Below are 14,156 nucleotides of genomic sequence, written 5' to 3' on the forward strand. Positions count from 1 at the left end.
TCTCTTCTATATGCTCATCTTGAATTTGGGCATTGACTTGATCAACCTCGAATCATTTCTTCTTTTTTTCATATAGATGATGTCTTGAAGTTAACCGTGAATGCCCACAAAATCTTCATATTTAGAACATGCTTTCAATAGGCTCAGCTCTCACATGGACATTTTCCGGATCACATCTTAAACATCTTGGCCATCACTTGTTCTTCTTCACTTTCTTCTTATTTTAACCTTGAAGCCAACATAATGTTCAAGCTAGGGATGACAATGAGGGCCCGTTCCCTGCAAACCCGTGCAAAGTTTATCTATTAGGAGACAGCTATGTGAAACTTTGATCCCCACTATCTAAAATTGAGGCGAGGATCAGAGGGGGTGGTTATTTTTGTATTTCTTTCGACACGTTTCTTACCTATTTTGAGACCGCAGTGGCGCACCCACGAAAACCCAACCAAAATGGAGGGATTTGATAGTTGAGGCGAGTTGGGAGGGAGATGGGAAGTTTGGGGCAAGAGAGGAAGAATAAATGGCTAAGGGTCGCGGGGTAGGCGGCCCTCCCACGAGCCTAGCCACTTAACTAGATCGATAGGGTAGTGCTCCTCTCGTCGACACTATACCTTGCCGAACTGGGGGTTAGCACCTCTCACAGAGGCACTAGATGGCAGATGGCAGCGCTCGGAAGATAGGTGCTACCAAAAGGGTTAGTTTTTGAGATTGCTTCAGAGAGGGTGGCTATTTTTGTATTATATTTTTGACGCATTTCTTAGCTGTTTTGAGGCCGCGGTGGCGCCCATGTTTGCAACAAGCATCTCCCTCCACCACCAGCCGAACAGATCACCGGCCACCTCGCGTGCTACCCCTAAGGCACAACCCTAGCCAATAGACCCTGTCAATAATAATCCTGTTCATGCCGTTGTCCCATGTCCTAGTTAGATCCCGTCCGATATGATAAGCGCATCAAGGGCACGATCCCTAGCCTAGCCCTCCCTAATCCCGGCAATCGTGCTGGCCATTACCGGGTACACTGCCTAAAAGTCTAGTGTAACCCCAAAGACTTTCCACTGTCATAGCCGCAACAAGGTGCCATTAGCGCCTACGGAACGCCATTGTTTACTCTGAGTGGGTTGCTCGAGGAGCCAATGGAGTTTCTCAGTTTCAACTGCGCAGATCATACTTTACTTAGTAGCGTGATCTTTGTCTCGCAAGGAAGATGCCCCTCTCTGTCGCGGAGCTGCCAGGGTACTGTCGGTAACAATGCAGCATTGGCTGACAAAGTGGCTCAAGGTTTTATCAGCGATGCAGATGGATTCTCTGGAAAAGTCTTTAGCTGTACTATGAAAATTCGGATTCACTAACGGATTATGCTCGTCTCTATCACAAGTGAATCCTCTGGAAATGGAACAATCGTGGCCAACGAAAGGTACTGTTCCATAGTTGAGAGCTCGGAATAGTCTAGTCCACCGTTGGCTAACAGTAATACTGAACACACGTAGAAGACTGACAGTAACACCAAATACATTTTCCCTCAGGAAAACAAAATTGCATTTACCCACAAATGCTCTCGATTATTACAGTGCAGCAATTTTGGCCAGGTCCAGTTAATAGTAAAACTTTCAAAACTTCAGAATATCTCCTTTGGCTGGTCATGGCTCCTAATTTGTCTGAACCTCTCAAGAAGCTGCAAATTTCAAATAGCTGCCACTTCAAACCTTGGTTAATCAACACTAGTGCATTATTTGGCTTGGCAAACTCAAAGTACAACATGTCTTTAGCCTGTCACTCCTTTGCTGCAGCCTCTTAATTTGGTCCAGTTCAAGTTCAGAGTAAAACTTTCAGAACTTCAGAGCATCTCCTTTGGTTGGTCATGGCTCCTAATTTGTCTGAATCTCTCAAGCTGCCAATTGCAATCAGCTGCCACTTCCAGCCCTGGTTAATCAACAGTACTCTTAATTTGGCCTCTTAATTTGACTTCAAACCTTTTTAATAATGCTGCCGCAGCCCCATAATTTGGCCATTCCAACCTGTAAAAATTGATTGCACTCCGGCCAGTCCCCAAGTCTGACTGCCCCCACGTTTTCAGTATTCAACCTTTCTGTGTTCATCTCTCCTCATGCGTACTGGTCCAATCACAAGACCTTTCCCTTTCTACGACCATCACCAGAAGAGAAACTTCTCCATTTGCTCCGCCCTTTATCTTTGCACACTCCTTCTCTCTTCTCCTGCTTGCTCCATCCTCCCCCTTCTCTCTCATCTCGGACAAAGAGAGGGAGCCCATATCCACTACTGTTGTTTGCCCATCATCTGCATCAAGTACAACCGTCGGGGCCGGCCAGCGCAGTGACTCTCGCTGCGGTCACCTCACGGGGTTTCGTCGTCCTGCGTTAGGTTACATCGGCGATTCTTGATGGGAGTGGCATGGGAGTGAGTGCCTGCACTGCCACGAGCTAAAATAAAAGAGCTTCCCGTGGTGACCGAGCACACTGCATTTGGCATTCATCTCCTTGAAATCAAGTCGGGGATGCAAATTTGTTTCTGATTTTGTTGATGAGTTCTTGCTGTTGGAGTGGATTGTTGTTCGCTTAATTTTGTCTTGGATTTTGGTAGGTGTTTGTTGTGTGGGCGTAGCTAGGTTCTTTGGTTTCTTGATGCATTCTTGTTGATCTCTCTCTCTCTCGCTGCGTGGAGGCGAAAGATGAGCATACCGCACCTGTTCCGGTGCCCGATCAGCCTGGACATCTTCACCGACCCGGTGACGCTGTGCACGGGGCAGACGTACGACCGCCAATGCATCGAGCGCTGGCTCGCCGACGGCCACCGCACCTGCCCCGTCACAATGCAGGCCCTCGGCGACGCCACCGCGCTCGTGCCCAACCGCACCCTGCGCCACCTCATCGACCGCTGGCTCTCCGCAGCCACCACCGACCAGCACCACCACCTCCCGGACTCGGATCCGTCGCTCGCGGCGCTCAAGCGGTGCCTCCTGTCCGACGCCACCGCCGCCGCCGCCAAGATCGCCGCGCTCGAGAAGGTCATGGCGCTGGCGTCCGAGTCGGACGTCGGCCGCGCGTGCATGCTCCAGCTGGGGTTCCTCGGCGTGCTGCTGCCGCTCGTCTTCCTCGCCGCGCCCGCTGATCGCCGCCACGGGGAAGCGGAGGAGCTCGCGCTGCAGTGCGCGCTCAGCCTCATGCCGTCCAGCCCCGCCGCGCCGCAGCTCGACTGCCTCAACGTGCTCAAGAAGGAGGCCAGCCTGGCGTCCTTCGTGCGGCTCCTGGAGCGAGGCAGCGGCCGGGCCAAGGCGGGCCTGTGCCGCCTCCTGGAGACCATCGCCACGGCGACCGCGACGCGGGACCTGGCGCTCATCGTCGCCGCCTCGCCGCGCGTGTGGCAGGCGCTGCTGCCGCTGCTGCAGCGGCAGGACGGGCCGGCGGCCTCCGACCCGCGCGCCTCGGAGGCCGCGGTGCGCGCGATCGCGGCGGTCTGCGCCACCGAGCCGGCGCGCGGCAGCGCCATCCACCACGGCGTCGTCGGCGCGCTCTTCAGGCACCTCACTTGGTGGGCGTACGGAAAGGGCGGCGGCGCCGTGTCCAGCGCGCTGGCGGCGGTGGAGGCCCTTGCTGAGACCGAGGCCGGCCGCAGGGCCGTCGCGCGCGCCCCGGGCGCGACGCGGGTGCTCGTGAGACACGTGTTCATGATGTCGTCGGCCAACGACGGCAGCGAGCACGCGGCGGCGGCGCTGCTGGCTGTGTGCCGGGAGTCGCGGGCGGCACGGAGCGAAGCCGTCGGCGCCGGGGTTGTCACGCAGTTGCTGCTGCTGCTTCAGAGCCAGTGCGGCGCCAGGGCAAAGGCCAAGGCGCGGGCGCTGCTCAAGCTTCTCAAGTCCAGGTGAATTAGAGCTGGTTATTTAGTAGTATGTTGGAGTTAAGGATTTAGGTATTCTTGGAAGCTGTAAGTTTCTGCGTCAAGAATGTCTGACATTGCCAATCTATGTAACTCTATTGTAAGGCCGGAGAAGATGGATTTGGAACTTAATGTTGGAGTTAAGGATTTAGATATTATTCGGAAAAAAAAAGGATTTAGATGTTCTTGTAAGCTGTAAGTTTCTGCGTCAAGAATGTCTGCCATTGTCAATCAATGTAACTCTATAAATTGTAAGGTCAGAGACGATGGATTAAAAGATCAATTGCTAGCGTTTCACTTTGACGATTAGAAACCGGGAAATGCGAACCACAGTTATGCAAAAACAAAAAGGATGAATAGATATTTGACTATATATTAGCTTACATGATACGGATCATAACAGCGGGGATAGCTCAGTTGGGAGAGCGTCAGACTGAAGATCTGAAGGTCGGGTGTTTCGATCCACCCTCACCGCACTAAAACTAGTTTTTCCATGTTTTTGTACTTTTTAAAACCAGATAAGTTTCTTGCAGAGCCAAAGTGGACAAGAATTTGCGAGGATTTGAACATCCAGAACCACACTTTCACTCATCCGGCCTTGGTGCAAGATCTTTGGCTCCCTAACCAGCGTATTTGGAATTTTTTTTTCGAGAAAAGGAACCCCACAGGGGATCCCCAGTTTCAATAGAAACTGAGAGTCACTCAGAACATTTTACATGGTTCAAGTAACTAAACTCAAAAAGAAAAACTAGGACAAAAAAAACTGCTATCTATTCAAACTGAAACGAAAAAGAGGCTAGAATGGAAGCCTATCCATCCAAGCAACAAAACCAGAGTACTTGAACCAAATTACAGGTTTTCAGGCTACACACCACTACAGAGAAAGATAGCTAAGACAAAAAGACGACGACGATGTTGCAGCATCAGGAAGTAAACCAAGACTAGGTGGTAATCCTTCTCCTCACAGGATTCCATCCGTGATTCTGCCCGAATACTTCCTGTGCCACATGCGCCATCTTTCTAGCCCCTGTAGCAGTAACTTTTGCAGCCCGTTTTTCTGCAATTTCGACCAAGTATTAATGAAATGACAAACAAGATTAATAACACTTGTGGGGTCTCCAGGACGAATTTTTTGAAAACAAGACTTGTTTCTTGTTTTCCAAATAGTCCATACAACCGTCACTGAACCTACAATTACAGCCTTCCTATCTCGGCCCGAATACATGTTGAACCAATCTCTATATAGATCAACAAAGCATTCAGGTATCTTACTAATCCCCAAAGCAACACTAACCACATTCCAAATATATTTTGCTAGAGGGCACAAGAAGAACAGGTGTTCCATAGTTTCGTGATCATCACAAAACTCACACAGTTCCACTTACTTCCACCCTCTCTTCTTAAGGTTCTCTTTAGTTAGGATTCTATTCTTGATTACCAACCAGCAAAAGACTTTGATCCTCAAAGGAAGCTTGAGGGTCCACATAGATTTATAGGGGAAATTAACCTTTTTTGCTACTAAAAAGGAATACATTGATTTAACCGAAAAAGTACCAGATTTTGTCAACAGCCACGAAACTCTGTCAGGTTCATCTTTTAACTGAACTTGACTACAGACGTCCAAAAGCTTACACCACATGACTTTGGTTTCCTCTCTCAGAAATCTTCTAAACTTTAACATATCAAAACCCTTGCTAAAAACAGTATGAACTGTAATAAAATGACTAAAACACAGATTATAAAGTCGCGGGAAACTTCGACAGAGTGGTTGGTGCCCAACCCAACTGTCTTCCCAGAAAAGGGTTTTGCTGCCATCCCCAAGAACTCTCTTACAACAGCTATAAAAGATGTCTTTTATCGCCACTAGACCTGACCAGAAATGGGAATGAGATGGACTAGGCTTACATTGAGAAAAAGTACATTTTTTAAGATACTTTGCTTTAATTAGGTCTTGCCACAAACCCTCTTCATTTTCTAACCGCCAAATCCATTTACACAGAAGGCTGACATTCTTGAGATGCAAGTCTGTCACCCCAAGGCCCCCTTGATCTTTCGGCTGACAAACATCAGACCATTTGACCAAATGATATTTCTTAATATTTACTTTTTCCTGCCACAACATACGAGCCCGAAAGAAATCACATCTTTTCAATACCCCTTTAGGCATAGTAAAGAAAGACATCATATAACTAGTAATGCTACTCAAAGAAGCTTCTAACAAAATGGGTCTAGATCCAATCGAGGTAATGTTGCCTTTCCAGCAAGCATTCTTCTTTTCAATCCTATCTTCAACATCCTTCCAGTCACTATTCAGCAAACGTTTAAAATGCATGGGGATCCCCAGATACCTAAAAGGGAAATCTCCTTTTTTACAAGTAAAAATATGAGTGTACATCTCTTTCTTATCTAAGGCAGCACCGAAGAAAGACACTTCACTTTTGTGAAAATTAATTTTTAGACCAGTGAGTTGTTCAAAAATACATAGGATAAACTTTAGATTACGAGCACTTTCCAGGCTATCCCCAAACATAAATATGGTGTCATCTGCATACTGTATGATGGCTATCCCATCATCCAGCAAATCCGAGGCTAAACCCGTAAGTAGTCCACTTTCCTGAGCTCTCTTAATCAAAACCGATAAAACTTCTGCAGCTATGTTAAATAACAAAGGGGAGAAAGGGTCACCTTGCCTTAGGCCCTTTCTTAAAAAAAAAAAAGCGTATTTGGAATGATCAGCTCTTATTTGATTAGCCAACTACTCACTCCAAACAATACAACCTGTGCTGCAAACTCACTCCAAATGGTAAATGCAATTTCAAGAGTGGTGTTTCCCAGCTGCCAGCCGCAACCACCAAGCTACTTAATCAGGTTTGGAAGAATAAGAACATCATCCCACGAATTTAGACTTTCGCTTGGCGTTTCCTACGCAGGGTTGTTCCAACTGGAGCTCGAGCCTGCAAGCATTCAAATCATATAAGCAAGTTTTGCTGCAGGAGTGGAATGAAGGAAGATGATGTTCATCTTTTCTTGAAAATATGTGGTGTGATTAGAAATCAACTGCCTTTTTGACAGGAAAAAAGGGAGAGCCCCACCAGATCAATATTAATACGCAGACTCTTTCTAATAATCTTGAAATGCAGGTCCTCCCTTTCAGGTGCAACGCCAGGTTCAAATCTCCAAGGACAATCATCTTCATCCAGCTGGGAGCACAATGAGAATGGACCAAACAATTACAGGACCTAAGGTTTAGTCGGATGTGGCATGGAAGGCGGCAAAATCGCCGGAAACGGATGGGGTTACAAGAAGGGATATGCATTCCTACTTCCAGGAGGGCGAAGGCACTTCCATTCAATCTTCCACATAACTGGCGACTTCTCCTCTACAAGCAGAATCTTGGGCACTTCCTATGACTGAAAGTTACCGCTGCACTGCATCTCCACCAAGTCACTTATCTAACGGACAACCTTGCTGTTGCTAGAGCTGCCACGAGTTCTGCAACTCATTTCGCAATCATGTTTGCAGCTTCAGACAGATTTCCTAGGAGCTGCAGCCCAGGATTTACCACATCACCATATATTTGAACAAGGTAGCTCACAACAGAAGCTCTCCATCTGGGACTATCTTCAGTTGTATTTCTTCAGCTCACACAAACAGGATTTGCCCTATATAGCTCTAGCTCCCCAGAACTTAAATTTACAAAGCTTTGTATTGCACGATGTTACATGCTTACGAGCTGAAGTGAAATTTAGCGCCTCCGTCTCGAGAGCGAATACTCTACAACTAGTTGTGCCCACACGTCATTATCGGATATCACACTTTCGTGTTTTTTAAAATATGAAATAAAATCGTGGACATGGGTTATGTTGTATCTTGTGCACATATAAAATTTCGTTCCAAAATATGACCATATATGACCTGTGAAAAAAGAAGACCAAAATGAATAGTATTCTATAACTCATATCATTTGTCTTTTTTTATACAGGCCAGACATTTTCAAAAAAATTGATGAAACTTCGCAGATGCATAGTACACAACATAATATATGTGCCAGATTTTTTTCGTATTTTCTGAAAACTTGGAAGTGACATTCGATAATGGGGTGCAGATACAAATGAGAGTTCCCCCCAGGCTGATGTAGTCGTTTCCCCTTGTTGGTTGTTCGGATCCCTCCTAAGTTTCCTTTCGCCAGTTTACAGCTGGGGCTAAACTGACTTCCTATCTACAATAGCTATTGCTGACCTTTTCCTTCTATTTTGTATGTATGAGACATTTTAAGCTTTCAGTATAAGCTGGGCCTGTGAGGTCTTGTTTCAAAAAAGAAAAAGATTTATAACGTGAATGCGCCAGCAACTAGTTACATATTTTCAATTCACCGGAAGACATCTCTACATCAGTCACAGAAGTAAAAAATCCTTCATAAGTACTGCTGTGAGCCTGCACAGGCTGGCAAATTTACAGCCCATGTTCTTATACAACTTCGTATCGCTTTACATCGTGATTTATATAGCGGAAGCAACAATGACCTATAAATATACTATATACAGCACTTCCTGTATGTCTTCTTTCCTCGAGAACCCTTTTCGGCTATACAGTAAATCAGCGTGTAGCAACACAAAGTTACAAGGGGTTGCTGACAGGAACATCTCTGAGAATCTACCATGTCATGAGAGCATTTTTCATGCTGAACCTCCATGAAAGACGCTTAGAACCTCTTTGGAGAACCGTAGGGACTTTGGAGTCTCAAGGGGCCGACGTCCTGCCAAGGGTCTGAAATTGTTGGACTTCGTCGTGCCTGATTCAGCGCGTAGCTTGATGAAGCACCAGGCGAGAGCATTGGGTGGGGCGGAGATGGCAGGCAGCTCCAGTTAGACTGCTTGAATTGCCTCATAGGGCTTGAGGATGGGGACACAGGTAGTGACATGTTTGTTCTCACAAGAACAGGGCTGCTAAAGGACATACATCTTTTGTCATGAAAATGAAATGCTACGAGAGGGAGTAAAAACTGAGGATGGAAAGGGAGTATTCCAGTACCTGGAGGTGCGGGGCGATGGAACGGTTGTGGAAAATCCGGTAAAATCTCTCGCACTGACACCTATATCCCTGAGGGGAGCAATACTTCTCCGTGATGGAAGCTCCCTGTTAGACTGCAACAACATAGAGGGCAGGATAAGGATATGAGCATTTAGGAGAACAGATACAGTAAACGAAGCAAACATTAACATCTTTTTCCTTGGAAAACAACAATCCTCCAACCAACTTTACTAAATTAAAGTCACAATTTGCTCATCAACTACTAATTTATAGCAGACATAAGAGCATCTTTGATGGGTTAAGCCAAAGTTTAGTCCAGACTGAGTCCAAGCAAATGTAAAGCACTCGTGCCAGTGATTGACCGAGACAGTTTTTATTAATGAGGAAAATGCCGAGAAGAATAAATATATACTAAAATGAATTTAAATGAGCAAAAGACTGTACCACTTTATGCTTCACATCTATTGGAGCAGAAAATGCATTTCTCAATGCACTGGATTTTGCTGCTCTTACTGCTGGATGGTCCTGAACAAAAGGATGGTCCAACAGCTGACTTGCAGAGGCGCGAGATGCTGGATCACGTTTTAAGCACAGTTTCAAGAAACTTTTCCCATCCTCGGAAAAAATATCTGGAATTTCAGGAATATCTTTACTGTTTGCGATCTTAAATATTGCAGCTACCTACAAGGTTAGATCGGAGAGGATTGAGTCAGCATATTATCTTGTCTTAAAGGAAAAAGGAGTCAGTCTGTTATCTGCCATAGCTAAATGGAAATAAAAATGCAATTGTTAAGTAGAAGCATATACCCCTTCATACTGGTGCCAAGGAGGTCTTGCCGTTGCCATTTCAATAATTGTACACCCCAAACTCCAAATGTCAACAGCTAGATTGTAACCTTTACTGTTCATAATGACCTGTGTTTTTCCGCTATTAGGGGGGATTTTACTCACATGGGTACAACTGATAATAAAGAAAAAAAATCAAGTTTGAGTGCTAAGAAATGATGCAGCTCACCTCAGGAGCCATCCAGTAAGGACTTCCTTTGAAAGAGCGTATTTCAGCGAAGGATGATATCTGCTTCAACACGAGTGATGAGATTAACGGGCGTGAAGAAAAAGAAGCTCTGTATTTATATGTTCAAAATCGAATGATAGTGAAACTACATAATGCTATGCACACAGAATAGAGGTGGGGATGGCGAATGGAAAGGCAAGATTGCATACATGCTTAGCCATGCCAAAGTCAGCAAGTTTAACTTCGCCATTGGGGCCAACAAGTATGTTTGCTCCTTTAATATCTCTGCCAAGAAAAAGTACTATTTAGCAACTATTCAATTTTGTACTGCCTATGGAAAGATTAAACAATTCTATAGCTGTATATTACCTGTGGACAGTGTTCTTCCCATGTAAATAAGCAAGACCAGAGAGAATTTGACAGGTATAATTGCGAATCACTGGTTCCTTAAAAGGGCCATAGTCCCTAAGTAACTTGTGAATTGAGCCCCCCGAAACATACTCAAGGTAAATTGAAAGTGTGTCCTCAGTCTGTACGGAGAGGTATAGAATTAGAAAGTCTTAATTATAGCCAATTAGTTGGCAAGTACTTCTCCATTTCTTTGGTATGATTAAGCATGAAATCCTGGTGAAACAACTGCAAGTGAGTAACCAAGTAACTTTTCATGTGCATGTCCGCACCATGCCCTTGACACAACAGAAACTCTAAGCACCATATAAGCTATGACTTCCCACGTATCTCTTAACAGTTTGTGCACCATTGAATGACATTCATTTAATCATTTTTAAGTGATCCTATGTTAGTATATGGGCAACATAATTACTCCTTGGCTGATCTAGTTTTATATGGAGGATTCTGTCCTCAACTTCTTGTGTATATACATTCAATATTTTCCACAACATGTTATTTCGAGAACAATGGCATTAGCAACATTTTATTATTATTGATGTGAATAGAAGTAGAACTGAACTTCCCGACAATTTGACTTTAACTCTCTATGTGAACCTTTCATAAAAAAAACTATATGTGCATGAGGCCTTAATTCATACGGAGTACATCATTATTTTTCTTTGAACTTATAAATAGTTGACATCATTTCCCTTAAAAGTCCATCCCGTAAAAGAAAAATGGAACGGAAGAGCAAACAATTATTGGGATATGGTCACACATAGGAAAACACGATGGTTTGTCAAATAAAACTTACCATCTCACTTCCATAGTATTGCACAATGTTTGGGTGTGATGGTTGCTTAAGAATATCAATCTCCTGCCAATATGGAAATGAATAACATGTTGTTGAGTCAATTTAATAGGTAAGGCAAATACTATTACCATAGACAGAAAGATAACTAAGCTAGCTGACTTAAGAAACCAAGTAACCTGATTCAATTGTTTGAGTCGTTCTTTCGAATGTGGATCATCTGAAATAACTTGTACTTCCTTAATCGCGCAAAACTGCCCATTTTCACTGCATAATTGCTCACCACATAAGAGTTCTCACACAAATTTCTTTCTTTAGATATTTAGGCAACACCCCCCAAGAGGCCAAGAAATTCAATCAATATCAACAATTCGGCATCAGGAAATTGGAGCAAAGAATAGCATGCTAAGTTCTTATCCATTAGTTATTTGTCTTGAGATTTAAGAACTTAAGATGCTACATAATCTCATGTGTCAACTTATAAACACATCTGCTGGGATATTCAACAATTTATCTCATGTGTCGATTGATTTGTGTACAGGTTTTGTAGCATATAATGGCACTGATGCATTGAACTCCAAATGATAATCAAATAATAAATAATGCAAAGACATGAAAAAAAAAACACCATACCTGTTGAATCCAAGATAAACCTGGCCAAATGTACCACTCCCTAATAATTTCCCTTTTCTCCACTGTGATTGGAATTGCAAGCAAGAAGTGGGAGATGAAGGAAGAGGCGAGCAAGCAGTTGGAGATGGAAGAGGCGAGCAGGCAGTGGGAGATGGAGGTAGAGGTGAGCAGGCACCGGAAGAAGCTGGAGGAAGTGGCAAGGGATGAGGCGGGCTCCTCATACAGTTGATCGTTTTCAACGGTGACCTTGGGCTAAATCCGAATTCTCTTGCATGTGCATTACTTATAGCGAAGTTATGGCCCTTTGGGCCAGGGGAAGGGCTTCCCGTTCTTGAATCAAATATATCCTCAGACCACACCCTGCTACGCGAACTGGCTTCACTAGTCGAAGGGTCATCGCTGTGCGAATGGAGTTCCCTCACGTTAGAGAAAGGAACCTCGAAGAACTTCTGATGCTCCCGCGGCATGCTACGAGACATGTAGTGGCTGTCCTTGTTTAGGATCATCGGTGAGTCGGATGGCGTATTTGTTCCCTTGGCAAAAGCAACCGGATCCATGGACCTAGAGATTTCACCAAGCAAGCAAGAACCGTTAGAAAACGTATGAAATATCATTTTGGAACGAACCGTGTAAATATCATAACAAAGAGCTACAAACAACACGGTAATTCAAGTAACCAAATTTATCATGGACATTATATTCCTGCAAGAAGAGTTATCAGAAGCAATAAATCTGCACTCCCGCCAAAACATAAAGATAATACTTCCGCATGGACATTATTTTCGTGCAAGAACAAACAAATGAGCTACCAGAAGCAACAAATCTACATTTTCCACCAAAGCATAAAGCTATTCATCCTTTTCTTGAGAATGTGTCTGAATCATGAACCAGTAGCACGCCTTGGCAGCTCTAGCCATCCACCCTACGACCCGTACTTTGCCCAATAATAATGAGGCGCCTTACGACTGTAGAAGTGGCACGACCTCGGAAGAGGTCAAGAGCTGAAGCTGGTGCGAAGTCACACCGTTCACTCATAAGTCTCCCAACTCCGCATTTGGACTTAATAAACTTCCCTAAAAAAAGTTGCTAGCCCGACAAAGTATTCACACGAAACCTAATCAATGGCTTTACGTACCGACTAAACCAATTCCCAATATTTAATCACAGTCATTCCGAAAAAAAAATCAAACAAAATCGCAGTGCCAAACGAATTCAGCTTCAGCTTCAGCATAAGCGTGAAAATCGAACTGGCGAGCAGGACAGCGGGCGCACAATTCGTAATTAAGCCCCTGAAAATGGAGCAACAGCGAGACGATCGGGTGCTTTGCTTACCTGGAATTAGAGACGTGGTGATCCGGCGCGTCATCCGGGGAAGACGAGCAGGAGCTGGAGCCGGACGACGAGGAGCCGTCACCGGCCGCCGCGTCCTCGCAGGGAGGCCCCGCGGCGAGGGCGTCGGCCGGGTCGGGGCCAGTCACGGGCACGGGGAGCTTGTAGTGCTGCAGGTCCCCGCCGCACCTGCCATGGCGCGCGGCGGGCGCGTCGAGGCTGCGGGTCTTCTCCCTGGCCCGCGGGGTGGGCGACGGGGAGGGGTAGTCGAGGTCGACGGACTTGCGCGGGGAGGAGGCCGCGGAGGCGGAGGGCCTGGCCTTGGACCTGGGCCTGAGCTTGTCGGGCCACCAGCCGCGCACGGGCATCGCCGCGCGCGCGCGCGAGTCGGCACGGCCGCGGCGGAGGCGTGGGGCGGCGTCGAGCGTGCTCTCGAGCTGGGCAGGAGGGCGAGGAAGGCGCGGGGCAGGTGCGGCCGACGACGCTTTAGGCGAGCAGGAGGAGGAGGAGGAGAAAGAAGAGTAGAGTAGACAAAAGCATGGTGGAGATATTTTGCTGGAAAAAATGGAAATGGTAGTTACTGCCCGCCCGCGAGTGGGTGGCAGGCAGCTGCGGCGACGGCGACCGTGGGATCCACGTGCGGCGGATGCCGCCGGCCGGCTGACGCCTGGGCCCGGCCGGTGCGCGGGCCCGGCGTGTCAGTGGGGGAGCGCTCGTGGCTAGTTGCACGCGGCGGCTTGCGATGCTGCACCAGCCAGGTGTGGCGCTCGTGCGTGCATATCGCCTTTTCCGTTTCTTTAATTTTTTTTTTGTTGCGAAATCTCCTTTTCCGTTTCTTTTCCTTTCCCTGGCTATGGGCTATGGCTGGCTGCCTCCCGTGTGGAATCTTCGCGGGAAGTTTGGTGGCGTACGCCACGGCACTGGGATGGGAGGGACGAAAAGCTGACGGTGGTGCCGAGGCGTGCTGACGTGGCAGCTAACAACAACTTAGCTGCTGATTTTTTTTTAAGAATAGGGTTAAACTACTGATTTAAGATTGCGACAAGGGAAACTCAA

General features: G+C 46.2%; 2 protein-coding genes and 1 non-coding gene across 4 annotated transcripts; 2 read left to right on the forward strand and 1 right to left on the reverse strand.

Annotated features, from left to right (window-relative positions):
* Positions 1–2,170: 2,170 nt before the first annotated feature.
* Positions 2,171–4,174, forward strand: LOC127334914 (U-box domain-containing protein 26-like). Its single transcript, XM_071826490.1, has one exon. The coding sequence runs from the start codon at positions 2,687–2,689 to the stop codon at positions 3,878–3,880; it is 1,194 nt and encodes a 397-aa protein (XP_071682591.1). The 5' UTR covers positions 2,171–2,686; the 3' UTR covers positions 3,881–4,174.
* Positions 4,175–4,293: 119 nt separating this feature from the next.
* On the forward strand, positions 4,294–4,367 carry TRNAF-GAA (transfer RNA phenylalanine (anticodon GAA)). Its single transcript has one exon. It is a non-coding gene; the product is annotated as a tRNA-Phe (tRNA).
* A 3,923-nt stretch (positions 4,368–8,290) lies between these two features.
* Positions 8,291–13,636, reverse strand: LOC127334915 (mitogen-activated protein kinase kinase kinase 3). 2 transcript variants are annotated; one of them, XM_051361464.2, is made up of 11 exons: positions 13,104–13,636; positions 11,772–12,332; positions 11,318–11,405; positions 11,142–11,204; positions 10,307–10,467; positions 10,147–10,222; positions 9,938–9,997; positions 9,730–9,837; positions 9,367–9,603; positions 8,923–9,035; positions 8,291–8,834 (listed from the first exon to the last, which is right to left on the reverse strand). In XM_051361464.2, exons 1-11 carry the CDS (start codon positions 13,466–13,468, stop codon positions 8,594–8,596), a joined length of 2,073 nt encoding a protein of 690 aa, XP_051217424.1. In that variant the 5' UTR covers positions 13,469–13,636; the 3' UTR covers positions 8,291–8,593. The 2 variants fall into 2 exon arrangements, with proteins under 2 accessions (XP_051217424.1, XP_051217422.1); XM_051361462.2 differs by having other exon boundaries at positions 8,291–8,837.
* Positions 13,637–14,156: the final 520 nt, after the last annotated feature.

This window comes from Lolium perenne, chromosome 2, assembly GCF_019359855.2.
Source record: "Lolium perenne isolate Kyuss_39 chromosome 2, Kyuss_2.0, whole genome shotgun sequence".
Lineage (NCBI taxonomy): Eukaryota > Viridiplantae > Streptophyta > Magnoliopsida > Poales > Poaceae > Lolium > Lolium perenne.

Coding starts and splice junctions, on each gene's coding strand:
- LOC127334914 (XM_071826490.1), top strand. CDS start 2,687: ATGAGCATACCGCACCTGTTCCGGTGCCCGATCAGCCTGGACATCTTC.
- LOC127334915 (XM_051361462.2), bottom strand. CDS start 13,468: ATGCCCGTGCGCGGCTGGTGGCCCGACAAGCTCAGGCCCAGGTCCAAG. Junction 11,205..11,317: donor GACTCAAACAATTGAATCAG/GTTACTTGGTTT, acceptor CCATATTGGCAG/GAGATTGATATTCTTAAGCA. Junction 9,838..9,937: donor CTTACTGGATGGCTCCTGAG/GTGAGCTGCATC, acceptor GGAAAAACACAG/GTCATTATGAACAGTAAAGG.